General features: G+C 33.5%; 1 protein-coding gene across 1 annotated transcript in view; it reads right to left on the bottom strand.

Annotated features, from left to right (window-relative positions):
* The window catches only part of COL19A1 (collagen type XIX alpha 1 chain), a 304,480-nt gene that overhangs the window by 245,481 nt on the left and 40,069 nt on the right, over nucleotides 1–18,930 (bottom strand). The window contains exons 5-7 of the mRNA XM_033102674.1: nucleotides 9,402–9,525; nucleotides 7,430–7,705; nucleotides 3,473–3,553 (exon numbers count right to left, since the gene is read on the bottom strand). Coding sequence (XP_032958565.1) covers nucleotides 3,473–3,553; nucleotides 7,430–7,705; nucleotides 9,402–9,525 — 481 coding nt within the window. The remainder of the gene's footprint in view (nucleotides 1–3,472; nucleotides 3,554–7,429; nucleotides 7,706–9,401; nucleotides 9,526–18,930) is intronic.

The raw sequence follows: 18,930 nt of genomic DNA, 5'->3' as shown, positions 1-18,930 counted from the left end.
GCATTGTTACAATAACATTATTTCTATAATAAACATCTGTATATGTTTGGGGACCAAATTTAAAATAAAATAATGTGATTTGAACTCTTAAAACATCACTTACTTCAACAACATGATTATAAAGTCATATAAAAGTACAAAATAAATTATTTTTACATTGTAAGATGCTATATATTTAATTAAAGTATATCTTATTCCCGTCCATTGTCCTTTAAAGTTATTAAAAGTCTCCACTGTGAGAGAAAAGTGGAAAATTTTATACTTATCCAGTGGGTTCAGAATATGTGGGACAACATGAAGAGAAATTTGTTTACAAAGCAATGAACTTTATTTTCTTTCAAAAATTCAATTCAGATGGAGAGTCTAAAGAGGATATAAATTCATCCTTTCCTCTCATATTATTTACCAGGCTCCTTCCTCACTATGATTTGCAACTCTGAATTTGCGATTTCATGAATTTGCAATTTCATAAACTCTGAATTTGCAAGCTAGGAAAAAAGGTTCACACATTACTTCGTATACTATAAATTATATATGCATGGGAAAATATTGTCAGGATATAAAATTAAAAGATTGTCAGTGGTTATTTACTGTGGTGAGATCATGGTTTCATCTCTGAATTTGGTTGTATTTTCCAAGTTTTCTCTCACAAATATATGTAACTTTAAAAAATATACATTTTGAAAAATGGATAGTACTCTAATTCTTGTGAGAACAACAATAAATATTATAAGAAAAATAGCACCCAGAAATACTGTGACTAATTTTCTGTCTCCTCAGTTGTTCCATCACATTGACTCTTTCCAGATTTAATGATTAACTATTTAGTTATCTTAATAAGTTTCCACATCTACAAGTCTAAAAGTCACATCAGAATGAAACAAGATTATCACCAAAACAGTCCATTTATCTCATATGATTTGAAATAATGTCCCAGCCAGTTCCTAACTCCATGGCTTCCCAAGATAACCAAGACCCAGTTAGAGTTCACAATTTTGCTCTGGATAACTGACTCACTGTATTAAATTGAGCATTTAAGTGATTTTAAAATTATGTCTGAGGCTTCACTATAAAATTGTCCCCACTCTCTAAAAAGTGCCTAGAGGGAACATAAAATATACATGTAAGGATTCCTACCCTTGTAAAAACCTCTGGTTTTGATTTGACACACTTAATTAATTGGCCTTCAAAATTTTAATCACATTTCTCATTTATTTTCAGCAAATGTTTCTGATTTTCTCCTTCCATTTATATTTGTTCTTCATTCTATGTCTCTAGTTATGAAACTTGACTGCTTCAGAAAGAGAAATAGAAGCGAAGAAGTATGTTTATTGATTACCTTGAATAAATTTCACCTTTGAAATGTGCTACAAAATATTAATAACAAAAACATATCTGATTTGAAATTCCAAGACAAAATTAGATTTTCAAGGAAGTACATTAAAATTTTCTGAATTCAACACATTGAAAAAAACAGTTGATATCAGAATTATAGCAGATGTACTTAAATCGTTTTTGTATAATTATCTATCTTACAAACTATACATTCCCATTTATAAACTAGCATATTTCCATTTTCTGTTCATCATTAACAGACTGGTGAGGTCCCTCCAAATAATTACCAGCAGGAAAATGAGTAGTCTTTTGTTATTTTTCCCCATAGTTAGAGATGAATTCCTACTTTATATTCTATTCTTTAAAACTAACTCCTAAATAATATTTTTATAACATGATTAATTTTTTTTTCATAATTTGTGAGGTTATGTCACTGCTTTTAATGATCAAACTACTCTATCAAATGTATCACCTCTAATTCCTTAAACAGTTTTCTCATAATTCTAGTTGAAAATGTTCATGATGTGATGGAACAGAGTAGTACCTATTGGTCAAGAATATAATATTTGGATATATAGAAACATCATTATGTTACATTTCAATCACAGAAAATTATTATTTTAAGAGCTCTTACATCAGAAAAGCATAATTATTTTTAAAAACTTTTAGAGAAATTACATCTTCAAGATTTAAATGTGTGGCTCTAGGAAATCTAGGTATTTCAAGTCTGTAGGTTGGCATTCTAAATTATCTTTTTAGATATTTATAAAAAGACATTTGGCTGGCTTTCATTTTACTTGGAATAAAACCCATACACTGGGTTGGAGACATACTTTATAAAATCAAGTTACATAAGCAAAACATAAAAATTTGAAAGACTTAGCTATGCTTTGGTCACATTATTATCTCCTACCCATAGCGAGTGATAGAAGCTAAAAATATTATTGAGTTACTAAACTATGGATGAAATTTCCATATAATTTTTTGATGGTAAGTGTAGACTTTCTGGGAAATCTAAGATATAAAGAAAAACACTTTCACCTTTTACTTTTCAAGTGTTCTTTCTGTAAGCCTTTTTAGAATTTGTCCCTTTCAAACATCTTTTTGTCCCATCTATCTCCTTTAGTAGTTGATAAGTCAACAAGTCATGAAACAATGTTTTGACTACCTTCTACAAACAAAGCACTAGAAATTTTTTTAAAAAGAGTATAAAAGTATAACTCCCCTCAATCAGTGTAAAATGTAGTTGAATAAATTAAAAACAAATATGACTACATCTAATGATATAAGATGGCACACATGACCGTCACGATGAAAGATAAAATACTGAATTCAGAATTTTTTTGGAATGGCAGATGGGTACAAGAAAATAATAGTTGTATAGTAAGGCTGTGGATATTAAGAACGAGAGGCTAAGAAACTGGATGCATATTTTGTTGACAACCCTGAATGACCTAAAGCTTAGAGAAAGAGATGAATAGAGGGCAGGGAACGTGCCTTATTCATGTCTGTTGGCCTTGTTCTTTAGCACCATGTCTACAAGATCATTGTTTTTGAATAATAAATGTTTAGTAAAAGAAAGTAAAAAAATATATATATACAAAGCAGTGATTCGGAGACTTATTCTGGTTCTACTGGAAAGCAAAAGGTCCAGAGACAGGGAAGGTAGTTGACACAACAATGCAACAATCCAGGAATGAGGCAAAGGTAGACCATGGCAGTAACAGGAAAAAAGAAGATGCAGATGAAAAATCTATCACAAAGGAAAACTGTCCAGGATTGGAGACAGGCTAGAAGACGGATATGAGTGAGAATAAGGTATGATCACAAATTTAAAACCCCTGTAACTGGAAAATGATGATGCTACTTTTGGAATATAGTCTAGGAGGAAAGGCATAAATTCTCCTTTATTTATGTTGTGCCCAAAGTGAAGACATCATTCCCAAAGAACAGGACAAAACACGGGGATTAACATTTTGAAAAGAAACTATGGGGGAGCTCTAAGAGAGGTCTCTTACTTGGAACAAATTACTCACCTGGCTTCAACAGAAAATATTCGGTGCTTCCCTACATTTGAACTCTACAGACTAGACAACTGCCATTCAACATTCTTCATGTTCCAAGAAAATTAACTTACCTTAGTATCTGATATTTCACAACAAGTTTCTTGAACTATGAAGTTTGAGTTACAATAGATTTTAAGTTGGTGAAGTTCAATCTATTAAAAAATTAGTAATAAAATATATGATTAGTTTGTTTGAAAATCACATTTAGGCACTTAAGAACTACGGTAATTTAGCTGGTGAGAAAAAGAATCTAATAAAAAATAAATTACTGGTAGACATTTTGAATATTTTTATTAATTTATGATCATGATTTTATGGATCTTTTGAGACCTAGACATCTCAGTTGTTGAGATGAATCTACATATAAAGGAAATCAGGTAATGAAAGCAACTGCAAACTTTTGTTAGTTGTTTCAAAAAATAAAAAGCAAAAGAAGTATTTAATTAAAGAAAGGTATTGCTATGCACTACAATAAAGTATATGACCACAAAATGAAGACTATTTCATAATAAAAATTTGTGGAAAAACATAGAGTCAAATGTATGAGCACATGATGGAAAAGTCTTTCTCTGTAGTTTCAGATCCATGCGTTTGAGGCATGGAAACAGATGTTCACTTCCCACTAAGGGAAAAAAAATGTATTTAGTTTTTATCTATTTTTCATATATTCTACTACCTATGGATTTTATATTATATTGGCATAGTCTTAAGGAGGACTCACAACCTTTTTACAAAACTAATTGATTCCTTTTATTTACTCAGCAGATTCACATTTTTTTGGCATTTGGACATGAAATTAAAAATATTTCAAGGAAAATACAATCATGCCTTTAAATGAAAGATCAAACAACCACAAAAGAGCAAGTAAATAATACAGACTAGTAATAAAATTTCAACGATAGTGCCTAAATAGGCTATTTTAAATTAGTTTGTGGTTGAAAACTTAACTTAATAATTAATCAGATGATGATTTTACATATAAAATAGGTCAGGAACAGCCTTCCCCTCACCCACTCCTCCTCCCTGCCTTCTCTCTCTGCCTCTCTCCACTTCTTTGTCTCCCAAAATAACAGCTAGATTATGAATTACTTTGAGGTCAATAAGTACTTTCTACTAAAAGGCCCAACTGTAATATAATAATTAATCCTATGATAATAGAAAGCAGTTAGTTCTAAATCCCTACCCCAACACCCGATAAGCAAAAAATAAAAAGCTATAACTGTTAGTCTACACTGAGATGAACAAAATCAATTCAGCTCATAGGAAGCATTAAGAACTCCAGACATCTTATGAATACACGTGCAACCTAAGATTTGCAGCCAATGCAAAATTCTGAGATAAAATGAAAAATGATTGCTTTTCTATAACTTTTTGCAAGGTTATTGAAGTTAATTTTTATTTATAAAGTTTAAATACACTGTCTTACATAGTATAATGAAATACCAGGCAGTAACATACTCATTACGTAGAATGAAGAATGGGGACACCAATTAATTAATATTCTTTTTAAGTAAAACTTATCATCACTGTTATCAAAATAGCCAATAAACTTTGAGATTCTATTATGTACTATCCACTGTGCTAAGCCCTTCATATGAATTAATTTGCTTAACTGAAGATAGATGATCAATTTTTGACGGATTAGAACCTAATCAATTACCCATGACATTGAAACTACCACCAGCCTAGTTTAATCATGCTTTTGTTATTCATTACTTAACTTAGAATCCTTCCTTGACACAGTGCTTTAGAATGGGACTGTTTAGGGCTGAGTCTTTTACTAACTCTTGTCACACGTTTTGTTTGTTAAAAAAAAAATACTTTATATAAGATTTGTCACCTATCTTTCACAAAAGCACACGGCTAGTATATATAAAATAAAACCCAATCATTACATTTTTTTCAATAACATAAATTCTATATAAATAAAACATTTCCCATTATAGCAAATCTTACGGAATCATAGAGCTTGTAAGGAGATAATGAAAAATTAGGTCACTTAAAGTTTTAGTAGGACCAAGAATCTTTAAAAAATAAAATACTATGTATTTATTTGTTTGTTTAACTTAAACAGTGACTATCTCCTTAAAAAGTTGCATCGTTGTAATATACCTTTAATTTTATCCTCAAATGAGTTGATTCCATATTAAACTACGTAAGTATTATAACACTATGATTTTCACATTATGTCATTTTATAAGGACACACCTATATTTTTAGCCTCAGTTTCTGGGATTGATTCTTTCCTTGGGTGAGAAGTTAATGAGACACAGGACACACACTCAACCTTCAGAGGGTGAGCCTTGAACCTAAACCCAGTTCTTGCAATAATTTGTTCCTCTCTCATAGCTGTCTCTCCCCCAAAGGTTATAAATTTATCTCAGTGTACTCTTTGGTTCTTCCAGTTCCCCTGGAACCACAGCCCCCTTGGCTCTCACTAGTCCTATAAGGACCAGATTCTAGTTCCAAACTCCAGTACTTACAGCAGGTACGACTGCCACTCCCTAACACTGTTGCTAGAATTCCTGAAGCTGACGTCCCATCTACCTGTATTCTATCTACTGCTGGAAGTCTCTGTTGTTCTAGCTGCTGGTCTCCACTTCCTTCCTTGCCTTTGGAGAGATCTGTCTGATAGGTCTGTCTAGAATTGTTGTTACAATTAATACCATTATTATTGGTAGGCACCATTTTCTGACATATAATTTAATCTTTCCATTAGGCTCCCAGATCTTTGAGAGCTGGAATAGAAGGTTTCTTTTTCTCTTTTTCCCACTCTCTTATGCCACTGTTGATTAAATGCCATGGCTGGCCCTGAATAAATAAATGAATTTACAGAGAATTAACCATGTGCTAGGCACATACTCTGTACAATTATAATGAGAAACTCTATCAATACTATCTTGTAATTGAGGATACAGAGACTCAGATAAATTAGCAACTAACAAGATAAATTAGTAGATCATAACAGTTAAGTAGATGAGGGATGATTAACAACCACATCTGTCTGACTCGCCCAAGCTAGCTTACTCTCCATTATGCCATGTCTTCTCCCCAGGATTGGCTTCTGCTCTGTCCTATTTTCCTGATTATCATTGAGCCCTAGTTATGGCATTCTCTCACTGATTTGTTCACTGTCTCTAAGAGAAGACAATTTAAAAATAATATTTTATTGAAAAAAAATATGTATGTGTGTGTGTATGTATAAAATGAGCTCGCCAAGTATGTATTTGCACAGAGTTGTACTGTTGAAATAAAATTAAACAGTTAAGTGCTTTCAGTTAACAGCAATAGCAATTCCTATTGATGACCTGCATTCAGATTATTTTTATAGGTTTTCCCATCATTCCGTCCACAAGAAAATGTTCAGTCATCAAACTTAGAAAACTTCTTCTTTTGGGAAATCAATAATAAATCTTTATCATCTGAGCATCAAATGTAATTTTTAAAGGATCTTTTCATCTGAAAGCGTTTTACTATCCAATTGTTTTCATCTGAATGACCTACTGATACAATTAGTGGCCATGTTTTAGTCCATCAGAACCCTGAAAAATCACTGTAAGCTTATGAAAAAATAGTCTACAACACAAAGCAGTTGCTATAATGGGGATGAATAAATAACCTATTGCTCTTGAATGAAAACACCAGATAATCTGGAACTATTTAAAATTCAACTTTTTCCAGCCCTTTCTATTCAAAACATAATGAGTTTAGACCAAGCTTACTTTTGGTAGCATATTTTCACTTTTACTAAAATTCAATTTTAATAACCTTATGTTTTTAAGGCATGACCTAGTTCTTTTAAATTCACAGGATGGAAAAAATGGGTGAAAACAGATAGAAGATAATATATGTGAAAACAGAGTTAGAAATACATAGCTATCCTTCTCATATCTGATGACAAATTAATTTAAACAGTGTTGAGAAGCCAAGGTATTATATAGTAATTAAAGGAAGAAGTTTTAAATAAGAAAGGTTGTTTTAATTTAGAAATTTGACTAGTTCTATTCACAACCAACATCACAACTCACATCTACAGGCTTGCCATCTGAAGCTCGTGCCGCAATAACAGTCCTTCCTTGAAAGTCCACCGCCTCCTTTTCATCAGTCTGCCTGTTTGCAATTAAATTACAATCCATATAGAGTGAAATGCCCCGAGATTGTACACTGATTCCAAGTTTATGCCATTGACGATCAAACAAAGAACGGAGTTCTCGACTTTTAAAAACGTAGTTCAACACATCTCCCTCAGCAGCTCGGAACATAAATTCCACCACTTTCTTTCCACCATCAACCACTATCGAAACCTGCAAAAATGCAAATTATCTTTAAATATTTTAAAATCAATGTTTGAAATTATTAAAGCATACACATAAAAACTCAAGACTCATGTTAGCATAACTGAGGCATTTAGTAAAATGTTTTAGATAATACCTGTGTCCTCCAGATTTGTTAACATTAAAGAACAGTAAATATCCAGCTATAAAATGGTTTAAAACCATATGGTATTCTGGTGCATATAATATGTTCCTTTCTTGAGAAAACATCTAAGAATATATATATATATATATGTCTGTATGAGTAATTTAAGAGTTAAATGCTACTAATTTTTAAAAGAATACAAATAGGACCACTTCTCTTAGCATGGAAACCAATATCAAGTTCTTGAGGATTTGCATGGGGCAGAGAAAATGCATTTTCATAGAGGAGATACTCTTTCAGTTTGGTTTGTCTTTGCATCACAAAATTGTGACTATATTAACAGATTAAAACACCAATGAGGGGTGGCCGGTTAGCTCAGTTGGTTGGAGCACGGTGCAAATAACACCAAGGTTGCCAGTTTGATCCCCACATGGGCCACTGTGAGCTGCACCCTCCTTAAAACAAAACAAAACAAAAACAAAAAAACATTCCAATGGATATATATCAAAGTAAACCCAAATATATGGTGCCAATAAGTAATACAGAGGTTCATCTCTCCTCACCGGAGTACCTGTAACCCCTCCTTATGCCCAAACACCATCTCTTCAACAAGTATTTCTAGATTCCTGTCCTTCCATACCCGATTTTGGGGAACTGTCCTTTCTATGCTCCCGTAGTGCCTACCTCCTCAGAGCTTACCTCTACCACTGCACTTGTCACACTGTGATTATGCTCTAGTAGATTGTTTTCCTAGATGACATCCCCTTGTAAGGGTGATAGTATATTTTTCAAGACTGAACAACCTAGCTTATTTTTTTTTTCATTCTTTTCTTTGCTTCCTTACCCTCTGACCTGATTCAATAACTGTGTTTCCCTGAGGCTACATGTATATCTCATTAATCTGGTTAATTGGCAAAACACTAACTTGAAAGAAACTGAGTCAGCCCTCAGCCATCCAGCCACTGGCAACAAGGCTGCAATTCTAGACTGCCATTTTCCATCAGATGGCATATGAATCACCTCTATGACCAGGTTCCATATAACTATGGAGGAACAAACTAGACCCTAGGAAATGTTGTCCCAGACGAGTCATATAACAAACTCCCCCTTTCCTTTGTTCTGCTTCTTTTTGTGTACCTATAAAACTCCTTGACTGTGTTAGGAAGGGGGAAGGCAGTCTTTGAAACAATGTCCGCCATCTTCCCAGAAAGCCGGCATTTTGAACAAACCTACCTTTTTCTCCACCAACCCTTGTCTCTCCATCATTGGTTTATGAGCAGCATGCAGCCAAATCTGAGTTTGGTAACACTCTTATACCTTATGCTCCTGAGAATAGGAATTATGCTTTTTAAATCTCTAATCTTTGTCACTAACTAGAAGTAAAAGAAAAGCTAATATTGTCTCACCCTCCAGAGTCCCATATTATAGATATCAGCAAGATGATCCTAGCTACGAGAATTCTTGAATTTTCCTATTGATGATTCCTCTAAAAGATAGAATATTTGGATACTAGATCTGCTCCCAAATTTGTGCACACAGTTCCAAGATTTACCTGGCTTAAGTACAATTAAAGTTCCTTACCTGAGGCATATTCTGCTGGTTTAAAACCTGCCATAGAAACCACCGTTCCTTTTTGGTGCTTCTCCGTACACGAAAAATGGCTGCTATGGCATACTCTTCAGGAAGGCCTCTGGGAAATAGCTTACTGTGGGAGGAAAACAAAGAACTATTGTGGGAAAACTGAAGATGGCAAGGAAAGAAAATGTAGGTATAAAGTTCTGTGTAACACAATATCTCAGTATATTTTTCTCAGTGGATTTATATACTTCATTACGTATTTTTATAGTAAAAATCCTAGTGGATATGTGGAAGCAGCATACTATATTACCTATCTAGTTTTTATTTTTGTTCTTTCCCTTTTTTAAATTCTCGGGTATGGTGTATGTGAAAGCAACACATATGGGATATGTGAAAGCAAGCAAGTTATATAGTGCTATATAGTGATACGGCCTTACTCAACAGGACATTCCAACAGAGGAGAATCTCAGAATTCTCTGCAATTGGGCAAGCAGTAGAGGTTAATGAAGGAAATAAATGGTACCTTTCAGTTTTGACAGTATAGAGAAGTACAAAGCATAACAAAGGACATTGCTAACAATTAAATGTACATTTTCCAAAGAAGAAACCTTATCATATTAAGCTTTTGCTAATGAGTTCCTAATACTGAATTCTTAGTATCGATTTAAGACTGATATTAAATAAAACAAGGAAGCTTTACCTTGTTTTTTATTCCTATAGAAAATGAGCAAATTCTTTCTAGGTACTAGAGAGAAGTCAAAAGACAGTCCAACTATCCTCCTGCCTCAATCTTGTTTCAAAATACTGGTCTCACTGGACCCATGAAGAAACTCAAGGAAAAAAACTCACAATGAACATATACCATATTTAGACTCTCATTGGAGAACAAGGAGAAATACTTTCCTCCAAGCTGACTTTTAAATTTATCTGCATTGTATGTAAAAACTGCAAGGCAAATTTTACTTTTCTTTTAAAAAATCATGAAGAATAGTAGGCAAGAATTCTCTTACAGACTAACATAGCCAGAAGTTATTTACATAAATGAAAACACCATGCATTGAGATAACAACCGCTAACTTCAAATATTACACTGAGGTCTACTGAAACTGACAACTAACTACTCAAACTGGCAACCAAACTGTCATGGAGAATTCTTAAATTTTAGCTTTACTCTTTGTGTTAGAGACAAAGTCACATGTTGGTAGGGATATCAGGAAAAAAATATTAAAAAAGCTATGCTGGCCTAAAGTTCTTATTTACTTACTCAGTTAAACACACACACACACACACACACACACACACACACACACAGAGGTATATATTGTGTGTGTGTGTGTGTGTGTGTGTGTGTGTGTGTATGCTCTAGTTTTATCTTCTTCTTTGAGGACATATCAAAAAGGGGCAACCAACTTGACTGCATGTACATTATTATATGCCCTCTTAAGTGAGCAAGTAATTAGTAAAATATTTGTTTTCCATCCCATCAAAATAAAACTTCTAAAATTGTATTTTCTCTGGAAAGTCACTAAATTTTATAACAACTATTACTGTGCTGATTTAAGTAATGTTGTTCATTAAGAAATAAACAAAATAACCAGGCTTTGATGCCTGTCATTTCTCTGTAGAAGTACCTATAAACCTAAAAAATGGACACAGGTATAGGTGAGAGGTGACACCAAAACTTAAACTTCCAAGTGGAAATTTTGAACTAGTAAGTTGCATCAAAATAACTTTTATTTTTCTATGTATTATTCCATATTTATAAAAAATCATGACGCTGCATCAAAACAACTTTTAAAAAGGAAACCTCAACCCACATAGCAGGTCTCCAACCACCAGCACATGCAAAACTTGTGTCTCCACTTTGCTTCCAATTTCCTGCCTCTTTCATCCCACTCTTCACCTTGATGCTTTTAGGATCCTATCTTTATTTCAAATGTTCTAAAATTTGATGTACTATTTCCTGTTTTTTTTTCCTTCCATTCATTCTATTAAGCACATATTTCAATATGGGCTGTACATACTGAAGAAAATTTTTTGTGTTTTTTTTTTATCATTATTATTTTCTCCATATCATTTTCCCTATCCTCTCTTTCAGGAGTTCCTCTTTTAGACAATTGTTTGACTCCTACATTAACAATCTAGTCTTTTTGCTTGTTTGTTTGTTTTTTACATTTTTTCATATTTTTCCATCTCCTTATTTATTCTACTTTCTGGAATATCACCTTGATTCATTTTCCAATCCTTCTATTCAACATCAATTTTTGTTAATTTTTTATTTCCAAAATTCTCTTTTGTTCTCTTCTTCAAAATATCTTCAATTCAGCATTTTAAATCTCTGATATTATCAATTAGGTGGGCTTTTAAATGGTATTTTCTGCATCCTTGAATGTCTCCATTTTATCTAAGTTAATTTTTCCTGTTTGATACTTTGGCCTCTCTCTTCCATGTTGAAAGCTATGTTCTGTTTTCTGGTGATTCATTGTAGTCCATCTATATTTAGAATAAAGCACTAAAACTTTGGTTGCAAACTTTATGTATGCTGACACAGTTTGCCAATGAACCAGCTTTACTGTATAGCATGATCAACTGGCAGATTTCATTTGAGCCTCTCAAATGTTAATGTAGGGAGACAATGTCTCTATGGACATTTCTTCAAATAAGAGTCCTTCTATTTCTAACTTTAGAACAGAATAGAATCTTTCTATTTACCTCTTTCCTACAAGGAAAGAGTATTCACCTGTCTATAGGCATTCTGGAAGCAGGGTGGGTGTATGGAGGTCCCACAGTTCTGTATAAATTTTAATTTATCCCTTTGTTTTTGGTGCCATGCCTCTTTCTTGACTCACTATCCTGTTTACGCCCAAGCTAGAGGTTCTCTGGCTCAGTTTCTCTCAATAATAAACCTCTCACCTCTTGTCTGGTATGATGTAAAAAGAGAAGGTAACATGGGAACCTCATTTTCACTACACAGACACACACACACACACACACACACACACACACACACACACACACACACACACCCCTCACCAGCTTCTGCAGAGGCTGGTTCCTTATAGAGGAAAGTCTGTCAGGTGTTTGATGAGGGAAACTGGCCAGAAAGTGAGCATTCTCTCTCTCTCTCTCTCTTGAGGACACAAAGAGAAGGTGGCCATCTGTAAGCTGGAAAGAGGGCCCTTACCAGAACCCAATCATGCCACACCCTGATATCAAACTTCTAGCCTCCAGAACTCTGAGAAATAAACTTTTGTTGTTTAATTTACCCAGTCTGTAGTACCTTGTTATGGAAGGCCAAGCTGACTTAAGACAATTAGCATAGCCAATCAAGATCTCTTACAATTTCTGCTTTCACAATATATCTTTTCCCCTTTACTTCTAAAGAATCTTTTTTACTTTCACTTTGAATCTAACATGTAAGTCTTTTGGGCAACACGTAGTTGAATCATGTGTTCTTTTTTATCCACTCTGGAAATCTTTGCCCTTTTGCGTAATTGTTTAATATTTTCATTTAATCTAATTACTGATAAGGTAGGATTTATGTTTTCTATTTTTCTACTTGTTTTATACATATCTTATGTCTTTTTTCAGTTTCTGTTTTCCTTCATTATGGTATTATTTCATGTTGAAAAGATATTTGATAGTGCACCATTTTCCTTCCATTGTTTCTTGAGTTATTTTCCCAGTGGTTGCCCTGAGGATTACAATTAACATCTAAATTTGCACAATCCAGTTCTTATTGATATCAATTTAATTTCAAAAGTACATTAAAATATTATACCTATATAGGAGTTTCCTCTACCTTCCTTTGTGTTATTATTGTCCTACAAACTGTATCTTTAGGTTTTATATGCCCATAAACAGATTTATAATTACTGCTTAATTTATTTGTTTGTGTGTTTATACGACTGCATTTTAAATATTAGAATTAAAACTAACAAACAAAATATAGTTATTCTGTTTTTTATATTTATCTATGTAATTTACTTTACCAATGCTCTTTATTTCTCATTCTGGGTTTGTGTGACTGTCTAGTTCTCTTTCATTCAACCTGAAGGACTTCCTTCAGTATTTCTTGTAGGACAGATTTGCAAGTGACCAATTCTCTGAAACTAGACATGACTTAGTTTCATCTTCATTTTTGAAGGATAGTTTCCTAGAAACAGAATACTTGTTTGGCATCATTTTTCCTTTAGAACTTTGTCATCCCACTGCCTTCTTGCCTCCATGATTTCTGATGAGAAATCATGTTAATCTTATTGAGAACCCCCTTGTACATGGTGAAACACTCCTCTCTGCATCCTAACAAGATTCTCTGTCTTTTGGTAGTTATCAGGGGCGGATCTCTCTTCCTACTTGAGCTTCTTAAATGTAAAGATTAAAGGTTTCCACCAAATTTGGAAAGCTTTCAGCCATTATTTCTTCAAATATTTTTTCTGTTCCTGTCTTTCTCTCCTCTTCTTCTGAGACTCCTATTATGCTTATGTTAGTATGCTTGATGGTATCACATAGGTCTCTGAGGTTCTGTTCATTTTTCTTCATTCTGTTTTTTCCTGTTCTTCATATTAAACCATTCCAATTGACTTATCTTTAAGTACTCTGATTCTTTCTTCTATCACCTCAAATCTGCTCTCAAAATTTTCCAACTGCAAAATTTTGATTTGTTACTTCTTAATAATTCCTATCTACTTGTTGGTATTTTCCATTTGATGAGACATCATTTTTACACTTAACTTTAGTTCACTAGACAGTTTCCTTTAGTTATTTGAACATATTTTAAATAGCTGATTTAAAGTTTTTGTCAAGTAAGTCTAATGTCTAGATTTCCTCAGAAATAGTTTCTACTGACTGTTCTTTTCTCTGCATATGGGTGATACTTCGTTTCTTTGCATATCTTGTAATTTCTTAATTGAAAAGTGGACATTTAAAATAATAAGGCATAGCAACTCTGGGAACCAGATTATTCTCCACCCATTAGTGGTTTGCCGTTGTTGCTGTTTGTTATTTTTGCTGATATTGTTGTTGCTGCTGTTTGTTTGCTTAGTCACTTTCCTGAACTAATTTCATAAAGTGTGCAATCTTCCATGTGTGACCACTGGAGTCTCTGCTCAGTTTAGTGGTCAGCTGATGATTGAACAGTTAAGTGCCTTTGACCTGTAAGCATCCCAGCCTCTGTTGAGGAACTATGTGTGCATGTTGGAGATTGCCTCAGGCAGGCAGTTCACAACTTTCCTTAGCCTTTACTTTATGCTTGTTCAGAGCTTCAAAGTTGGCCAGAGCAATGAGCTTAGGACCTTTTCAGATGTTTTCTGAGCTTCTACAAAGCCCTGTGCATACACACAGGTGTCTGGATTTCCACAAGTAGGTTGGAGCTTTCTAATGCTTTCAATGGACATCTCCTTTCCCAAGTTTTCCTTTAAAAAATATTTGGTCTTCTCTCATTTACCCTAATTGTAATTGTTGTATTGAGTAGCTGCAATGTTACACACTTGCTATTAACTATTTGCAGCAAATGATGGGGTAAAGGCTAGTCTTACTCAGCAAGTCAGGTCAAATAAAGACAAGCTCTATGAGTAGAGGTTTCCAACTAACTACCAGTCAGGTAAAATAATGACGGTTCTCTGGGAATGAGACTTTTATTGACCCCCAAACACATTCTTCCTCCTCCAATGGTTGCTAGACTGCTAGCTTGCACTTGTGATTATGAAGCTGTTGGTTTTCAAGCCTACCATTGTGTTGAGGAGAGAGGGATGTAAATAGGACAATAGGCCAGATAGCTCTCTTTTCTTATTGAGAGTCAGTGTTTTTCTTGAATCAATTTTTTGAATGTTGCAAGCTTTTGGTTAATTTCCAGAGTTCTAAAAATATTGGTTTTGACCATGTTTGCCTGTGTTCTCATTGTTTTTATGGATGGGTACATTTTCTAAGCTCCTCACTTTGCCATTCCTGCTGACATCATCAGTAATATCTGCTTGGATTCTCCAGTTTAGCCCAAGTGCAAGTTTCATACAGCCAAGAGAGTTAGTTATCTGAGTGAACTCCTCATGAAGCAGAACAATGTAGATGAATCCTGTTCATATTTCTGATTCACAAAATCATGACAAATAATAAGTTGTTAAGTCCCTAAGTTTTGCAGTGATTTTTTTATAAAGCAAAAAATAATTAAAACACCTTTCACTTTACTTTTTCAGGATTATATTCATATAGGCGCCTGTCACATCTCTTCATGAGACTGAAAATTCCTTGAAGGCAAGGACAGCATTAAATCTATCTTTGCATCAAACACAAAGCCTAAGTGTAGTGCCAACAGGGAACTCTACAAATATTTGTTAAATGAATGACTGATCCAGCAAATAAAACAGATAAAGACTTATTTAGTGTTGATATGATTCTTCAATACTTTATATAATAAAATTAAATATGATTATTTTTCAATAATTTACAATTTTATTCAAAAATTGAAAATATTTATATCTCATGAAAGGTTTCTTCTGTGACAAAAAACAAAGCAAAAAAGTATTAATATTAATAATGCTAATATATAATATAGTCTTAAAATAATACATTGAAATAAAGTTAGTGATTTTTAAAGAAAAAATATTTTTTCTTAGTCTAAGTCTATAATGGATGAAAATCCTTATAATATTTCCCTTTCAAAAATTCATATTCTACTTTTAAGATCAAAAATTATTTTTCTTGCCAAAACTGTTATTTTTGAAGAAAAAATTGGTTTTTAAAAATAATGTTACAAAATATATCTATTCTTACCTACTGTGTTTCTTGTTTATACCACATAAGCATAAACGCTTAATGTGACAGAGAAAGTTTCTCTGAGTCTTGCCAAATTTTCTATTATAAAAGAGGCTATATTGGATTACTGGTCTGTTACTAGAGAGATATAATGACAGCTTGCTATGTCTAAGATATCCATGCTTGAATATTTTTGAATGGAGCGCAATTTCCTATAAGAAATTCTATCCATTGCTTATGCAGTGATGTTCCCATTAAGAAAAATATTGTTGATACTTACCTGCCAAACACATTCATATATATATATTTGGCTAGAAATTCTCAACGGAATATTTTCTACCTTCCCTCCATTTTATACATATTGTATCTAATTCAATGTTGTAAACGGAAAATTCACCCACATAAATTAATATTCACCTACATTTGAAGTTCTCAAATTTTGTGAAATTTAAGCGTAATTAAGCCTTTATTTCCCATTGTCTATTTTTCTTCACATTAATCAAAGTCAGCTAAATATTCCTGGACAGGTGAGAGCAGAGGTATAGCAATTAATAAAATGTTTATTCTAAAATCAAATTTTTAAATGCAACTAAGTAAAAGTCATAGAGAGCCAAACTAAAGTCATTCCAAATTATCTACAGTTACCAACAAATCCTTGCCACCTGTGGAGTCCTCTTTATACTAGCCCTGGAGAAGGTTAGGTCTACATATAATCAGGAGTGTCTCTAAAGCCTTGTAAGTCACATGTTTTAAACTCCTTTGAACTTGTAATTTATTTCAATGTTGGAAAAAAATCTAGAATGTAGTTTTAACCTGGCCTCTGATGTTCTCTATGTGTAGGAGCCCTCTGCTCAATCACAAAATAGAAGAAAACACTATTAAACTACAGGGGAAGTGGCAGATGATCAAAAATGGGGCTCCTTACAATGACCAGCTATGGAAGAAGGCAATGTCCAGACCTGAGAACCAGTACCAGTGAGAATTTGACCCGAATAAAAAATTTACTTCATAGAGATTTTAATATTACAATGTTTACCTCTTGGTGTTAAAATTAAGAGAGATTTTATTGTCTTCTTTATATTTTCTCAATGTTTGCAATAAATATAATTTTTATTAATAATATTTAAAAAAAAACAACAACACTATTTTCAGTTTAGGGAAAAAAAAAATCCTCAACTTTAAAATGATCTGTAAATTAACCTTACATTCTTCCAGGACAGAGATGAGGAAGAATTAACACTAACAAGTATCATTTTTGCTGCTATGGAAGGTAAAAAAATATGTCATAAATTCTATAATCTCCAACCTATTGCCTTTATAATTAATTAATAAGTCACTGAGACATTAAGAGATGAAGGAAACTTCAACTGAAAATACTCGTTTTCCATTATTTTCTCCATATACTTCAAACAGACTATGTAATTACAAAGTACTAGTACCTGTGTTCATGGAGTTAGATAAAAATTAACATCTTATTAACCATGAATAAATTCACTGTACCACTGTACAGGGCCTAAAGAGTAGGTTGTATTTATGTAAATAGCATGTATTAACTACATTCTCTAGGTTTTCTTTCCCACTTGACTAATGAAATATCTATCCTGGTCAAAATTTATTTAAAATCATTAGGAAATATAAATAAAATGATGATGTCTAAAAGGTAATTATATATTACAGGAAAGATCTTGGCATGAAGTGGAGGAAGCATTTAATCATTCTATGTACTTATAATTGTTATTAAATGGGATTCTACAGCCAGTAATTTGCATATGTGGTTATAAACTCAGAGATACCAACATCCTCCCTAACTAGGAACTACTGTCACTGACAAGCCAAAACACCTAATATTCTATTATTAGAGCTTTCCTTCCCTCTGGAAAATGTTTGTGTTTATAAAATGCAAGCTCTGTTACCATCAGTTTAGTCTCTAGAGACCAATCACACATTATGAACAAATTGACTAATAATTAATTCTCACCTTGGAAAGCATAGAACTGGGATCTATGGGGATTGTCATAAAACAAGGAAGTTTAAATTGGGAAGGCATAGAGAGAGAAAGAGGAATAAATCCAGAGCAGGAAATGCCCCTTAATTAACCAGACCAAGATGAGATGCCATTGTCGTGAGCCCTGGGCAGCAAAAGTGTCATCTTAAGCTACTGGGAGTTTGGGAGGAAAGTTCCAAAAAGGAGGAGGTAATACCAAAGGGGATATGCAATCAAGATAAACCTTGACTACTTCCCTCTCCTGTGCTACGGCCTCACATACTTAAGTCCCTTCTCAGCATCTCCACTTAGACATTAAAAGCATCTCTAATTAAGTAACTGAAATTGAGCTTTTTGTTTCTTACCAAACACATCCCTTTACAAGGATCCCACATCTTAATAAAAGGCATGGCCATTCACCCAGGTGCTCCAGCCAAATACCTAAGTCATTCTTGATCCTTTTCTTTCCTTCCTCATGCCCCACCTCATCCAACCCATTGGCAAGTCTTACTATTTGTACCACCAAAATACATTCTGATTCTGTCCATTTCTCTTCAGCTCCACTCTCACTCCCTAATTCAAGGTGCCACCATCTCTCCCTGGGACGCTGGTTATAGTGTCCTGATTATTGTCACTCTTTTCCTCCCTTAAAGTCTACTCTACATACAACAGCTAGAATGAACTTTTAAAATGTAAATCAGACCAGGTCTCTCTCCTACTTATAATCTTCTTATGGTATCTCATGGGTCCTAGAATAATATACACATCCCTACCGTGGCTCATAAGGCCTTATGTGCT

Source organism: Rhinolophus ferrumequinum, chromosome 3 (genome assembly GCF_004115265.2).
Source record: "Rhinolophus ferrumequinum isolate MPI-CBG mRhiFer1 chromosome 3, mRhiFer1_v1.p, whole genome shotgun sequence".
NCBI classification, from domain to species: domain Eukaryota; kingdom Metazoa; phylum Chordata; class Mammalia; order Chiroptera; family Rhinolophidae; genus Rhinolophus; species Rhinolophus ferrumequinum.
This window is presented reverse-complemented; position numbering and strand designations above follow the sequence as displayed.